Genomic DNA, 16,751 nt, shown 5'->3' on the forward strand with positions numbered 1-16,751 from the left:
GGAAATATAGAGGAGGAACTAAGGATGCCAAAGGCTAAATTGTCTTGTCACTTTTCCCAATAATCAACCTAGGTTATTGTTTGAATAGTCATTTCTTTAAAAGTGAGCATGTGCATTTTAGAAAACAATTTAATCTAGAATTTTTTTTTCCACCCAGACAGCTAAACCTGAAAAAAGTTCTTGTATCTGGGGGGCGTATGGAATGCAGGGTTGATCCTGAACACTTGAAAGAAAATGGGGAAGAAAAAATCTGCATTCTTGCAATGGATGGAGCTGGAAGAGTGAGTATATTATTTATGCAAAAGTATAATAATCTTATTCTCACTTGATAGCTGTAGGGGACCTGATAATGTGAAAATGTATTTCTATGATAGTGATGATTTCTATTGACTTTGTTTTTAACTTATTTTTGACATCCAATATTAATTAGTGTGGAGTTGGTATTTCAAAGGAAGTATGATGACATTTAACTAATGTTTCATGGCACTACTTTGTTAAACTGTAGTTTATAATTTTATTTACTATGCTTAAAATGGAAATTAAGGGATTTTGGTGGGTTATTTGATCTGTACATTGAATACTGATAAGTGATACTGAGTTGTATAGATATGAGATATGTAACTAATCTTTAAAAAAAGTAAAAGTGAAGTAGGCAATATGAAAAATTTGTTGCATAATTAGAAAAGAGAATTCTTCCCAGACTGAGTTTTAAACAAATGTACACATATATATATATGCAGGGATTATAACTATTATGTATAAAAGATAACCTATTTCTGAATTACTATATAAATAATATCTCTTTTCATTTACGTAAATACTACAGAGTTTTAATTTTAGTTCCCTGTGCAAACATATCAGTATATTTCTTTAATAAAATTGTTAATTTAAAAATATATATTATATCTTAGTAACACCGAAAAAGTTTTACAGTGACAAGAAAAACACTGTTTTCTACTTTTTTCTTAACAAAATGAAAACATACAAAAAAATAAGAATTTTTTTGAGGTTTATAAAGTGCTATAAAATTTGATGTTATAGAAATTGAAGATTTAAAATCATAAAGCTCTGTGTACATTGCAGACATAAATATATTGTAGTTGATCTTTTAATAGCAGGAACTATGTTTAATAATTAGAGCTCTAATCTGTACTAATGGAAGGAAGAAGAGGCATGGGATTACATAAAAACTTAAGTATAAAAACTTACATTTGGCTTTGAGATGTGTTTAATTTATATTAATAGGGATCTACTTCTGGATGTTTACTTCCCATAAAATTAGAGTCAATATAAAAACCTAGCTGTGAAGAAATCAATCAATATAGTCTTTTTGTGTATATAACTTTTGAGTGACCTTGGCAAATACCATTTTGTGCTTTAATTTTCTTAATAATGAGGGGATTGAATTTTTAAAAATCAGCAGTATTAATTTTCAAATGAAATCTTATTTGGAATGCCAGTCTATAAAGCAAATAAAAGGGTTTCTGCTCTGGATAAAGTTGGATTGGGAAGCTGAGCACCCCTCTCTCGTCATTTTCTCTATCCTTGAGCAACAACCCCTGAGCCATTTCATAGAAACACTAAGGTTTGCAGAACCACTAGGAAGTCATTGGACTCTGATGATTTTTCTGTCTCCAACATTTTGTTTTAATTAAAATTGAGTTATGCATACATCTTTTTTTTCTTGAGAGTGAAGGTTTGATTTTCATTGGATGATTTTCATTAATAGATGGTACTACAACAAATCTGACATCTAAGTTTTTAGCTTTAAGATTTTTGTTTTTCTTTAACAATGCTGAAAATTGAGTGTCTTTGAAGCATACTTAATGCTTCATGTTTGCTTGATGTACTTTTTTGAAAGACACAGTTCTTTAAAACCATCTTGACTTTTATAGTGTTTCTTTTTCCCCTTTGGAAGAATGAACATTGAAACATATTAATCAGAGCTTTTATTTTAGAAATATCTCTTCATTTCAAATTTTAATTATTTCAGTTTTTGGTTGTTTCGATGCTATATTGCTTGATATTCCAATGTAATTGGTTTATTTTAGGTATTTTGCTGGCGATCAGTCAGTAGTTCTCTGAAGCAGTGTCGATGGGCTTATCCGCGCCAAGTCTTCATTTCTGATATTGCTTTAAATAGAAATGAAATTCTATTTGTCACACAGGATGGAGAAGGATTTAGAGGGAAATGGTTTGAAGAAAAAAGAAAGAGTTCTGAAAAGAAAGGTCAGTTCATATATGTAAATGGCACATAAAAGTTCTTTTTAGTTAACCTTTAATTTCACACGTTTATTATTAGGTTTAATTGACAAGTTATTAGTTTTTATCCTTATGTTTCTTTTGATTTAGGTTTGTGTATGTGTAGGTAAATGGAGGGAATTCTATCCATTTAAATCTGGAGTTTTCAACTTTTTATCTGTCTCAGTATATCCTGAGGTCTTGGTATATAGTCCCATCAGTAACAGCGGCTTACTATTGCAAATTGCTAGCTTTGGCTCTAGGGGCATAGAAGTATAAAGTTAAAAAAAAACAAAAATAAAACCTTTCCAGATGGTTGTGAACCATCTTTCAAGCTCCCTTTTTTCTCTTTCTAAACTGAGAATTTAGTAGCTTATGGCATATTTTAGTTTTGTTTTTTACATACTTCTGTATATAAAATTAAAGTTTGAAAAAGTATATCTCATGACTTAGGAAAATCATAGGAAGAATAAAGTTTTTATGTTCAGTGAGAATTTTAAAACATACAGTTTTTTAAACAGTTGATGAATAATTGGAGACAAATTTTATTCATTCCATGATGAATATAAAAATTAAGATGCCACCATTGAAAATAGAAGTTATTCATCATGTAGTTCATTCTTAATTATCTGATTATAAATTTATAGATTACTTACACTGTTTTTAAACTCAGGTTAGTGACTTTTTACTTTCGTCCATAATTAATAATGTGTTGACTTTTATTCCAGAAAGCTAGAATTCATTTACCTCTTTACATCTTATTGCTCCTACCCTAGCCCATCATATGGATTACTGAAAAAAATAATTTTATTTCCACTTTTTTTTAAACATATTTTTAAATGATTATTAGAGTGAACTTTTACGATCCGATCCTGATCTTCCTGTGTTTAAAAACTCTTTAATGGTTTCTTCATTACCTAAATGTGGCCTGTAAGGCCCCTTCTCTGACCTTTTTTTTTTTATGTTTCTGGACTGATCTGGAATTGCTCCCTTTTATTTACCACTCCCTAATTACTGATCTTCAGATTTTAAATCTTGTTCAGCTGTGATTAGTCCTAGGGCCTTTCCTAACTTTTCACATCTCAGCTTAATTTATACTTCATCAGAGACGTTTTCACTGATTCCTCAATCTAAACTGAGTTACTGTTTCACTTTTAATATTTCATTTGTATTTTCATGATACAACTTATTTTTCTTTATTTTTATGTTTATCTTTGTGATTAGTTTTTCAAGTGTTTGTCTACTATCAGACTATAAGTTGGCAAGGACCATGACTGTCCCATTATATCTTTAGCATTCAGCATTTTTCCTGCTACATAGTAGCCGTTCATTGAGTCATTGGTTGAATGAACAAATCAGTTATTGTATGCTAAAATATAAAAAAACATTTATAATTACTCAGAAAATTATAAACTTTCTTCAGAATCATCCACAAAGGAATAATTTGGGATAATTTATTGATTTAATTTTTTAAATTAATTTATAGATTACTCAAGTCTGTAAACATTTAAGGTATATTTACTTAGGTGCCAAATATAGTGCTAGGTTTTAATAACATGAAAAGATATAAGATGGACCCCCGTTCTGAGACACTGATAAATGTGTAGGGGCAGTTAGACATGTATATAAGTATTTACAGTTCATGGAGACAAATACTAATATGCACATAAGTTTTTTGGAAGTATAGAAATTGGAATAACTAAGTGTTAGGGAAGATTATTAGTAAAGCCATCTGAGACTGAATTAAGACTGAATTCGAGAGAGTAACCAGAATGCAAGTTCTACTTGTAAATGTTGGAAGTCCTTAGAACTGTGTCTTAGTCATATTTAGTAGTCTAAAACTGAATTCATGATCTCATGCATCACATCTGCTTTTCAGTGTTTTCAATGTAAGTAAATGGTTATTTTTGACACCCCATATTCCGTCACCCTCTACATCTAATGAGTTACCAGTTTTGACACTTTTGTCTCATATTTCTGAAATCTTTCCATTTTTCTTCAGGTTCGTTAATATAACTTCAGTCTACATTGTTTATTCTTTTTCTAGACTCTGAGCACAGTGTGGTCACTCAGATATTTGCTAAATAAATGAGAGGAAGCAAATAAGCAATCAGATTATGAAGATGCTGAGTTTGTATATTTTTAATGCAAGCTGAGTAATTTTAAAAGCTAGTTTAACACTAGATTTGCTTTTTAGAAAGATTACGGGTTGCATTGTGGAAGATGTGTTTGTTGAAAGAGATAAATTCATGGATAATGAAAATTAACTCACCATAATTTCATGTATAATACAGCCAATATATGGGCTACAAATTGTGTTGAAGAGAAAGAAGGTATAGTTTTTTAAAAGGACTTAATACATTCAAAAGATATTTTCATATTCTCCTAATTGTTTACCTGTTCCATTTACTTCTAAGTCATTTTAAATAGTTTCAATAAAGCCTTAATGGGAATTTATTTTTTTTCTTTTTTAACAGAGATTCTATCAAACCTTCATAATTCCTCATCAGATGTGTCTTGTGTCTCTGATATAAATAGTGTATATGAAAGAATTCGACTTGAGAAACTTACTTTTGCCCATAGAGCTGTTAGTGTCAGCACAGATCCAAGTGGATGTAACTTTGCAATCCTGCAGTCAGATCCTAAAACAAGGTACCACCTGTATTAATAATTTTCATTTTTAAAAGAAACGATCACTGGGTTTTCTTTTGTTTTCCGTAGCTCCTGGAGCAAATTTAATTGAAGAGCTGTTGTCAAGTCTTGTAGAGACTTTAGACAGATAATCATGTTACCAGGATAACTCAAAGGTGGAATTTGTTATACTGGAAATGACAAATGTTCCTTTTAGTTTGTAAACTGATACTTATTGAAAATATTGAGGAAATATATGCGTGTTTATATAAATATATGTAGACACACACAAAGTTTATTTGTATCTTTAGTACTTTATATACCCTTAATTTCTCAGATTCTGAGAAATATAGATATTTGTTATGTACTTTTCAACAATTTCTGACCCTTGAATACCATGAGAATTGACAAAAGAAGAGGTAGAGTCATCTGTAGGGCAGTCTGAATCTCTGTGCAAATCTTCTAAGTCACATTATTGGAGAGATGACACGTTAAGACAAATATAAAGGGTACTATTATTGAAAAGGAAAGAAGTCCTAGAAGTAGGGTGACCATCCATCCTGTTTTGCCCAGGTCTGTCCCGTATTTAGCACTGACAGTCTCCTGGGAAACCCCTCAGTTCCAGGCAAACCAGGTGGGTTGGTCCCCCATACCTGGAAAGCCGAAATGTAGCATGGGAATGTGTGATCACATTCCTACAGTACTGAAAGTATCAAGGTTACCAGACCCATTTTATGTCTTTGTTTTTATCTTTACTCCTTTGAGTTTCTTCTCTATTCTGGGATCTGGGACCTGAAGTATTTACTCAGTTCTCTGTATATTTACTTTTCTCCACTTGTAAAATTAAAGGATATAAAAGAGTAAAAGGTTGAGAACTGTATTCTTCTTTGAATATTTTTATTTATACTTTTAATCATTTAAAATTTCTATGAAATAGTCATTTGAAATTTATATTCTAGTATTTGTAGAAATAGAAAAGACTGCTTTCAAAGGAAACTTAATTGTTAGCATTTTAATTTAGGAGAAAAAACATAAAAAGGAACAAAATTTAAAGTATTACGGTCAGTGTTTAAGACTATACAGTATTCTTATATTTTAGGAAATGCTAATTTAAAAATTTTCTAAGTGATAAATTTTAAAAATTGGACTTTAAAAGGAGAATTGGCTAGAGATGCTTTTGGTTTTATATATTTTTCTTGAAAGTAAAAATGATTTTTGTTTCATTTCTAGTCTTTATGAAATTCCAGCTGTGTCCTCATCATCCTTTCTTGAAGAGTTTGGCAAACTGTTGAGGGAAACGGATGAAATGGACAACATCCATGATGTGACATTTCAAGTTGGCAACAGAATCTTCCCTGCTCATAAATATATTTTGGCAGCACGTTCTGACTTTTTTCAGAAATTGTTTCTTTCTGATGGTACTTCTTTAGACTTTACAGATGTTTACCGGAAAGACGAAGATTCTGCAGGATGCCACCTCTTTGTGGTAGAAAAGGTTCATCCTGACTTGTTTGAATACCTTTTACAATTTATATACACAGATACTTGTGACTTTTTAACTCATGGATTCAAACCAAAAATAAACTTAAACAAAAAAACAGAAGAACATCAGGGCACTACGAATTCTCATTTGAATAAAATAAATTCCCATGAAGATAATCAGAAGTCAGCATTTGAAGTTTATAAAAGTAATCAAGCTCATACAATTAGTGAAAAGCAGAAAAACAAACTAAAATCTTCCAAAAAAGTAAAAAGTATTGGGGAAGATGATCCTGTAAGAATGTTGCAAAATGTTGCAAGGAAATTTGGTTTCAGTAATTTGAGCAGTAGGTATGGCTCCTCCTTAATAACTATTCTTGTACCTCATTATGCCCTCCTTTTAAAAATTCTTTTCCTTTGCTTTGCACTTCTCTTTCCACTTCCTCCCCGGCCCCACCCAGTCTTTTTGAAGGGAGATATATGGGATGTGTTCTTTTCCATTTTATGCTAAAGCTATCTCTGTGGGACTCCCTGGGAAGGCTGTTATTAAGGGCTTGAATTCTTTGGTGTTTGTGTAATGGATCTAGAGTGGCAGGCAGTGTGGTGTGCTAGAAAGAGTACTGTCATTGGAGTTAGACCTATATATGTCTCTTAGCTTTATAACTAGGTGGGGCAAATTTCTTACTTCTTTTTAACTTTTACTTACTTGATATAGAAAATGGGAGGGATAATACTGACCTCATATTGTTGGTATGGTTTTGTTGTATAACATGGATAAAGTGGCTAACACAGTATTTGTCGTATTATAAACCAGACTTTTTGGAATTCTATTTTTAAGGTATTTATGTTGCTTGTGGCAGTATAACAGTTGTGTGGGAGTAGGAGAGGAGTATATATTAATATATTTTGAACACTTAAAATTGAAGGAGATGTATGATTATTTGTCACAGAGGCAGTTCTTTGAGATACTTTTCTAAGTGATATAAATGATATAATGTTTAGATAAATGTAAACTAATTTGTTGGGTTTTTATTGCTTGTTTTTGTAGAGGAATATATACACCAATTGTTAATTCTTATCTATTCTTGATAGGTTAGATGGAGTTAGATTTGAAAATGAAAAAATTAATGTTATTGACAAGAAAACTGGTAATAAACCAAAGCTAAATCAGAAAAAATGGTAAGTAAGGAAATGAAGATAAACTTTTCATCTTTAAATTTTGAGATCTAAGTGTGGATGGAAATGGAGCTCTTCTTACGTATGAAGCAAAATATATGGGTAGATACATCTTACATTTACCTAGTGTTCTTTATTTTTGGAAATGTTGGAGAGTTGCAGGAAATGAATAAAATATTACTGCTCAATAAGACATTGGTACAATTCATTTTTTCTAATCACTTTCTAATTAGGAAAAGAATTTTGTATTTTTTTAATCAGGAAATGATGTAACCTCAAAGCCAAACTAATACCTCTTCACCATTATGATGATTTCTTTATAAACCTTTTCAGTAATAAATATGCTATTCTAAATTCATTTGTTATTAAAATTTTTTGTCTTTAGGTATTTATACTTTGTAGGTGAAAAGTTTATGGAGAAAGAGAAACTGGCAATATCTAGATTATGCTTAGCACAGAATAGGTCGTACAAATAGTGAATCAAAAGACCGTTGACTATGAAGTCACTTACTATTATATTATTAACACCTGACCTATAATGAAAAAGGAAAATTAGAAGAAAGACTTTTTGAATATTTATCTGCATTCAGTTCCCTTTTCAAATATTATTTTTATTGTAAGGCCCTTATTACCTTCCCAAAAGTGAAAGGAGATAAAGTATTTGTATGTATACCCTCAAGTTGTTTATTCTCTGCTGCCTTTAAGTAAGAGAGAAATCAAGTTAAGCCAAATCATATAATGAATTTTCTTAATTTGCTAAATGTAAAGAAATGCTCTTGCTTGAAATAAAATCTTTTTTTTGCAGTTCATTTCTATGTGATGTGACCATGAAATCAGTAGATGGAAAGGAATTTCCTTGTCATAAATGTGTTCTTTGTGCTAGACTTGGTAGGTACACTTTTTCTTAGGTGCTGATTTATTTTATTGTTATTTCACTCTCCTTAGTGAATTGAAATTTTTTTTGTTTCAGAATATTTTCATAGTATGCTGAGTAGCTCATGGATCGAGGTAAGATTGAAGTAGAAACCACATAGGCTGGTAACAGTAGTTATTTATATTTTAGGGAGATTATATACTAAAGAAATTCAAAATAAGAACCTGATATTTTAACTCAGTTTTTCTTTTGTATTTATGCTTCAGCCTGGTGGAAAATAGCAACATTAGAAGTGAAAATAGTTGCAAAACAGCTACTTAAATCAAAACTTCCCCATTATTTGGACATGTATTTGGAATACCAAATTACACAAAAAGTGTACTTCTTTTTTCTTGATTTTTCTTGATCTTTTTTCATGTTATAAGGCAATTTAAAATTAAATGTATCTCATTTTAGCTTTTGTGTTTTATAAATGTTCTTTTGTATTTAATGTGCTCCCTCTTCAAAGTTTTTTTGTACCAATATCAGTCAGAATATAGTAGTATTTTGTAGTTTAAAATTAATTGTTTTATTTTATTTTATTTAGGCTTCCAGTCGTGCAGCTCTGGAAATGCAAATACATTCTGACATACTAAAAGTTATTTTGGACTACCTCTATACTGATGAAGCTGTGGTGATAAAAGGTGATAATAAGGGTTATGACATTTTAGATATTTACGATATAATTGAATAATGGTAAATTCACATGAATCTTAATTTCTACTCTAATTGAAATAAGCCATCAATAGAGGCTTAATTTAGAATTAGCAATAGGGATAATTACTAACCATAAAGGAGTGAAAAAGAAAGTTTCATTACCTATGTGAAAATGAACTCTAAGAATTTTATTTAATGATTGAGATTAAACAGTTTCCTGCTTAACAGTTTCCTATGATTGAGATGAGGAATTGACAACAAGGAGTATAATTTTGACAGTCTACAAAAGTTCTTTCTTGGCTATATTTCCTCTTGTGGTAACATATCTAAAATAAAAGAAAGAATTAAACCAAAATTTATGAAAAGAGTGCATTTATGTATTTTGTCAGACAATACACTCATGTTTTAGTTAACAAGTGTCTTTAGTCATAGAAGTGGTACACTCCTTTGTTGCATTGTATGTTTATACCATATTTTCTTTACCTAATCACCTGTTGATAGACATTTAGACTGTTTCTGTATTTTGACTATTGTGAATAATGCTGCAGTGAACATGGGATACAGGTGTGTCTTCTAGATCTTGATTTCAATTCCTTGGATTGCTGTATCATGGTATTTTTATTTTTTATTTTTTGAGGAATCTCCGTATTCTTCATAGTGGCTATATCAATTTACACTCCCATTAACAGTGCACAAGTGTTCATCAACACTTATCCTTTGTTTTTTTTTTTTTGATAATAGCCATGCTAATCCGTGGAATATGACATCTCATTGTGGTGTTGATTTGCATTTCTCTGATGATTGTACACTAGTGACATTGAACATCTTTTCATTACTTTGTTGGCAATTTGTGTGTCATATTTGGAGAAATATCTTTTCAAGTCTCTTCCCCATTTGAGTTATTTTTTTGCTATTGAGTTGTAGGAGTTCTTTATTGGATATTAACTCCTTATCAAATATGGTTTGCAGATATTTTCTCCTATCTCAAAGACTGGTTTTTCATTTTGTTGATTGTTCCCTTTGCTGCACATAAGTTTTTTAGTTTCATGTAATCCCACTTGTTTATTTTTACTTTTGTTGTATGTGGTTTTGGGGTCATATCTGAAAAATCATTGCCAAGGCCTATGTCTAGGAGCTTTTACTCTATTTTCTTTTAGGAATTTTATGGTTTCAGGTATTATGTTTAAGTCTTTAATCCATTTTGAGTTGATTTTTGTATATGGTATAAGACGTTGATCCAATTTCATTCTCTTGAATGTAGATATTCAATTTTCCTAATACTGTTGAAGAGATGATCTTTTCTCCATTTGGTATTCTTGACACCTTTATTAAAGATTAGTTGACTGTATAAGAAGGTTTATTTTGGGGCTCTCTATTCTGTTTCATTGATTTGTGTGTCTCTGTATATACCAGTACATTACTGTTTTGATTACTGAAGCTTTGTAATAGAGTTTAAAATCAGAAAATGTCATGCCTCCAGTTTTGTTCTTTCTCAAGATTGCTTTGGCTATTCAGGGTCTTTTTAGTTCAATGTGAATTTTAGGATTGCTTTTGTTTATTTCTGTGAAAAAATGCTATTGGAATTTTGATAGGATTTTGTTGAATCTGTAGATTGCTTTGGGTAGAATGGGTATTTTAATATCAGTTCTTCCAGTCCAAGAATGTAGTAAATCTTTCCACTTATTTGTGTCTTCTTTCGTATCTTTCCTCGATGTTTTATAGTTTCCAGCATACAGATTATTCATTTCTTTGGTTAAATTTATTCCTAAGTGTTTTATATTAATGTAATTGTAAATGGGAATGTTTTCTTTATTACTTTTTGGGATAGTTTGTTGTTTGTGCATAGAAAAATAACTGACTTTTTTTGTTGGTTTTGTATCCGGCAACTTTACCGAATTTATTTATTCTAATAGCTTTTTTTGGAATCTTTAAGGTTTCTATATGTAAGATCTAATCATCTGCAAACAGTAACAGTTTTACTTCTTTCTTTCCATTTTGGATGCTGTTTATTTCTTGCCTAATTGCTCTGGCTAGGATTTCCAGTACTGTTATAAATAGAAATGGTAAGAGTGGGCATCCTTGTTTTCTTGATCTTATGATGAACAGCTTTCAGATTTTTACTGCTGAGTATTATGTTAGCTGTGAACTTGTCATATATGGCTTTTATTATAAAGAGATACATTCCTTCTATATCTAATGTTGAGAGTTTTGATCACAAATGGACATTGAATTTTGTCATATGTACTTTCTGTATCTATTGAGATGATAATATGATTTTTATCTTTCATCAGTTAATGTGTATCATATTTATTGATTTGTATGTGTCGAACCATCCTCACATTTCAGGTGTATATTCCACTTAATCATGGCATATAATCTTTTTAATATATGTTGAATTTAGATGACTAGTATTTTATTGAGGGTTTTTGCATGCATGTTCATCAGGGATGTTCTGTAATTTTCTTGTAGTGTCCTTGTCTGCCTTTGGCATCAGGATAATGCTGGCCTAATGAAGTGAGTTTGGAAATGTTCCTTTTCAGTTCTTTGGACAAGTTTGAGAAGGGTCCATGTTGATTTTTCTTTAAATGTTCGGTGGAATTCACCTGTGAAGCCATCTAGTCTTTTGGGGGAGATCTTTGATTACTGAGTCAATCTCCTTACTATTATTGGTCCGTTAAGATTTTCCATTTCTTTATGATTCAGTTGTGGTATATTGTGTATTTGTAGGAATTCATCCATTTCTTCTAGGTTGTCCAATTCATTAGTGTATACTTGTTCATAGTAGTCTCTTATGATGCTTTGTATTTTTGTAATATCAGTTATAATTTCTCCTCTTTCATTTATAATTTTGAGTCCTCTCCTTTTTAGTCTGCTTAAGCGTTTGCTGAAATTTTTTTTTAGGGTTCGTTAATTTTGTTTATCTTTTTAAAAACCAATTCTTAGTTTTGTTGACCTTTTCTGTTGTTTTCTAGTGTCTAGTTCATTGCTTTCTGCTCTAATTTTTATTATTTCTTCTAACTTTGGGCTTCATTTTTTCTTTTTCTAGTTCTTGCGTGAAAAACCTTAAGGTTATTCTTTTGAGATCTTTCTTTGTTGGTAAGGCATTTATCAGTATCAACTTTCTTGTTAGAACTTTTTTTGCTTATTACCATAAATTTTGATATGTTGTGTTTCCATTTTCATATATCTCAAGATAAGTTTTGCCCTTCTTTGATTTTTTTTTTTTGACTTATTGGTTGTTTAGGACTGATGTTTAATCTCCACATATTTGTGAATTGGATTCTAATTTTTCTCCTGTTATTCTAGTTATATACCATTTTAGTTGGAGAAGGTACTTGGTATGATTTCAAATCTATTTAAATTGTTGAAACTTATTTGGTGGCCTAACTTATGATCTATCCTTAAGAATGTTTTGCATGTACTTGAGAAGAATGTGTATTTGCTGCTGTTAGATAGAATGCTCTACATGTGTCTGTTAGGCCCATTTGGTCTATAGTGTTGTCAGGTCTGCCGTTTCCTTATTGATTTTCTGTCTGGATGATCTATCCATAGTTGAATATGGGGCATTGAAATCCTCCATTATTATAGTATTGATGTCTGTTTCTGTCTTTAGCTCTGTTAATATTTTCTTCATATATTTAGGGTGCTTCAATGTTGTGTGCATATATCTTTACAATTGTTATATCCTATTGAAGTATTGATCCCATTATTAGTGTATAGTAACCTTTTTCTCTTTTGACTATTTTTGACTTAAAGCCTATTTTGTCTGATATAAATATAGCCACTCCTGTTCTCACTTTTATTACTATTTGCATGATATCTTTTAACATCCTTTCACTTTCAGCTTATATATATATCCTTAAAGGTAAAATGAGTCTCTTGTAGCCAATATACAATTGTATCTTGTTTCCTTATTCATTTAACCACTTTGGTTTTTGATTGGAGAATCTAACCTATTTGCATTTAAAGTAATTATTGATGGTTAAGGACTTATTATTGCCATTTTGTCAGTTTTATATTTTTTAGTTCCTTTGTTTCTGTCTTCTTTGCAATTTAATGATTTTTGTGATAGTGGTTTGCTTTCATTCTTTATTTTTCGTGTATCTACTATAGGTTTTTGCTTTATGGTTACTGTGAGGTTTACATACAACATCTTATAGTTATAACAATCTATTTTAAACTAATCACAACTGAACTTTAATTGTATGGAACACTTCTGTACTTTTACTTTGCTCACTCCTCACCTCCACCATTATTTCTTCAGGTATTCTTTCTGTCCTTTGTTTTTTCTTTCTTGGACTCCCATATGTATCTTGGTATGCTGGATGGTATTCCATAGGTCTCTTATGCTCTGTTTTTATTCATTTTTTCTTTTCGTTTCTCATTGGATAATCTCATTTGACCTATAATTTCTATTTTCATTGATACTATTGATTTTGTGAGATATTATACTCTTTTTTTTTTTTTTTTTTAAGACATTTCTTTTAGTTCTTTGGTCATATTTCAAATAGCTGCTTTAAACTCTGTCCAATAGTTTAGCATCTTCTCTTCCTCAGGGACTTTTTCTTTTGGTTGCTTTCTTCCTGTATGTGGCCCATACATTTTCTTTGCGTCTGTCATCATTTTTTGTTGTTGTTGAAAACCGGATATTTAAATAATATAATGTCGCAACTCTTAAAATTAGATTCTTCTTCCTCCAGGTTTATTGTTTTTGCTGTTTGTTTAGTGTGGCCTTCTATTTTTACAGATACATGTTGCAACTTTTCAAACCCTACTGTGGACATCTGTATTAGTCTGCTCAGGCTGCCATAATAAAATACCATAGACTAGATGCCTTAAACAATAGAAATGTATATTTTTTTACAGTTCTGGAGACAAAAAGTCCCAGATCAGGGTCTAGCAAGACTGGTGTCTTCTAGTGAGGACTGTCTTCTTGGCTTGTACATGGCTGCCTTCTCGTTGTGTGTGTGTGTGTGTTAGACAGTGGCAGGGCATGCGGTGGGAGGAAGAGATAGAAATATTTCTGGTGTGTCTTAGAGGACTCTGATCCTTTCAGATCAGGGCCCTACCATTATGATTTCATTTAACCTTAATTACTTCCCTTAGAGGCCCCATCTCCAAATATAGCCACACTGGAAATTAGGGCTTCAACATGTGAATTTTTAAGGGACAAAAACACTTACTTATGACATCTCTGTCCCTATTTAAAAAATTTTTTGATCTCTCGTTTGCTGTATCCGTTATCATTGACTCATTCAGTGTCAATGTTAAACAATAGCTGCTGATCGTTTTTAATAAATGCCCTTAAAGAAAAGGCTATTCACACTGTGCAAGCTTTGAGTAGATCAAATAAAGATAAGCCCTGCTACTGGGTGGGGTCCAGGAAACTGACATACAGGTCAACTAATGACAGTTCTTTAATATTGCTCCATAGCTGTTCTGTCTCCTCCAGTGGTTTAGTTCTTCATTGTGGCTATATGGTTCTTGGTTTTCAAGACTACTATAGAAGAGTGGAGAGGAAGATCTAAATAGGAAAAGCTGCAATGTCCCAAAGCTCACTGTTCTTATCAGTATTCAGCTAATTTTTTTGAGTCAGCACTCCCCGACATTTTTGCAAGCCTTCAGCTAATTTCTAGAATTCTGAAAAAGTCGATTTTGACCATTTTTTGCAGTATTTTCTTGGCTTTTGTGGAGGAAAGGAATTTTGGAAGTAGTCCTTAGTCTGCCATTCCCAATGACTTCACCTCTCTCCTTTTTGTTTTATTTTATTTATTTTTTTAATAAAAATTAAGTTTATTGGGGTAACATTGGTTGTTAATACAATTATATAATTTTCAGGTGAACATCATAATTTGACATCTGTATAGTCTTGTGTGTCTACCACCCAAAGTCCAGTTTCCTTTGCTACCATATATTTGATCCCCTTTACTCACTTCACCTTCCCTCTACCTCCCTATATTTGACCCCCTTTACCATGTCTACCTTCCCTCTCCTCCCCAACCCCCTACCCTCTGAAAACTACTAGTCTGTAGTCCATGTCCATGAGTCTCTCTTTGTTTGTCCCGTTCTTTTGTTGCTTTTAGGTTCATATCCCAAAGTAAGTGATATCATGTGATTTTTAACTTCTGTCTGGCTTATTTTGCTTAGCGTGATTATCTCGATGTCTATCCATGTTGTCGCAAATGGCAGTATTTCATCTTTTTTTTAAACCTGATTTTATTTTTTTTTTAAATATTTTTATCTATTTTTTTCCCACCGTCTACCTCCTCCCTCCTCCCTCCTCCTTCCCCTCTGGTCACCACTAGTCCATTGTCTATGTCCATGAGTTTCTGTTTGTTTGTCCTATTCTTTTGTTGCTTGTAGGTTTATATCCCACATATAAGTGATATCATGTGATTTTCAAACTTTTCTGTCTGGCTTATTTCACTTAGTATGATTATGTCAAGGTCCATCCATGTTGTTGCAAATGGCAGTATTTCATCTCTTCTTACAGCTGAGTAATATTCCATTGTATATATTTACCAAAGTTTCATTAGCCAGTCATCTATTGTAGGACTTTTTGGTTGCTTCCACATTCTGGACGCTGTGAATAAAGCTATGAACATCGGTGTGCAAATATCTTTTTGGATATGAGTTTTCAAGTCTTTCAGGTAAATACCCAGTAGAGGGATTGCTGGATCATATGGTAGATCAATTCTTAGTTTTTTGAGGAACCTCCTTACTGTTTCCCGTAGTGTCTGTACCAATTTGCAGTCCCACCAGGAGTGTATGAGGGTTCCTATTTCTCCGCATCCTCTCCAGCATTCGTTATTACTTGTCCTGTTGATTCTAGCTATTCCAACAGGTGTGAGATGGCATCTCATTGTGATTTTGATTTGCATTTCTCTAATACATAGCGATATTGAACATCTTTTCATATATTTATTGGCCATTTGTATGTTCTCTAGGGAGAAGTATCTGTTCAGGTCCTCTGCCCATTTTTTGATCGGATCGTTTGTTTTTTGTTGTTATTTAGTCGTATGAGTTCTTTGTATATTTTGGATATTAGGCCTTTATCAGAGGCATTGCTCGCAAATATATTTTCTCATTCAGGTGGTTGTCTCTCTACCTTGTTGACGATTTGTTTTGCTGAGCAAAAGCTTTTTACTTTGATATAGTCCCATTCATTTATTTTTGCTTTTACTTCCCTTGCCTTTGAGGTCAAATTCATAAAATCCTCTTTAAGTCCAAGGTCTTTAAGTTTAGTTCCTATTTTTTCTTCTATGCATTTTATTGTTTCAGGTCTTATATTCAGGTCCTTAATCCATTTTGAGTTAATTTTGGTGTGTGGCGATAGACAACAGTCTAGTTTCATTCTGTTGCAGGTGGCTTTCCAGTTTTCCCAGCACCATTTATTGAAGAGGCTTTCCTTTCTCCACTGTATGTTTTTGGCTTTTTTGTTGAAAATTATTTGCCCATATAAATATGGGTTTACTTCTGGACTCTCAATTCTGTTCCATTGGTCCGTGTGTCTGTTTTTCTGCCAATATCATGCCGTTTTAATTCCTGTCACTTTGTTGTAAAATTTGAAGTCGGGCAGAGTGATGCCTTCAGCCTCATTCTTTTTCTCAGGATGGCTTTGGCAATTCAGGGTCTTTTGTGCTTCCATACAAAT

The 16,751-nt window shown here is 31.9% G+C and overlaps 1 protein-coding gene across 2 annotated transcripts in view; it reads left to right on the forward strand.

Annotated features, from left to right (window-relative positions):
- Positions 1-16,751, forward strand: part of IBTK (inhibitor of Bruton tyrosine kinase) — a 77,120-nt gene that overhangs the window by 19,373 nt on the left and 40,996 nt on the right. For both annotated transcript variants that reach the window (XM_015600424.2, XM_006926357.3), the window contains exons 9-16: positions 158-281; positions 2,052-2,229; positions 4,719-4,893; positions 6,103-6,702; positions 7,444-7,530; positions 8,333-8,415; positions 8,498-8,535; positions 8,988-9,084. In XM_015600424.2, coding sequence (XP_015455910.1) covers positions 158-281; positions 2,052-2,229; positions 4,719-4,893; positions 6,103-6,702; positions 7,444-7,530; positions 8,333-8,415; positions 8,498-8,535; positions 8,988-9,084 — 1,382 coding nt within the window. The remainder of the gene's footprint in view (positions 1-157; positions 282-2,051; positions 2,230-4,718; positions 4,894-6,102; positions 6,703-7,443; positions 7,531-8,332; positions 8,416-8,497; positions 8,536-8,987; positions 9,085-16,751) is intronic.

The sequence above is a fragment of the Pteropus alecto genome, unplaced genomic scaffold (assembly GCF_000325575.1).
Source record: "Pteropus alecto unplaced genomic scaffold, ASM32557v1 scaffold7, whole genome shotgun sequence".
NCBI classification, from domain to species: Eukaryota; Metazoa; Chordata; class Mammalia; order Chiroptera; family Pteropodidae; genus Pteropus; species Pteropus alecto.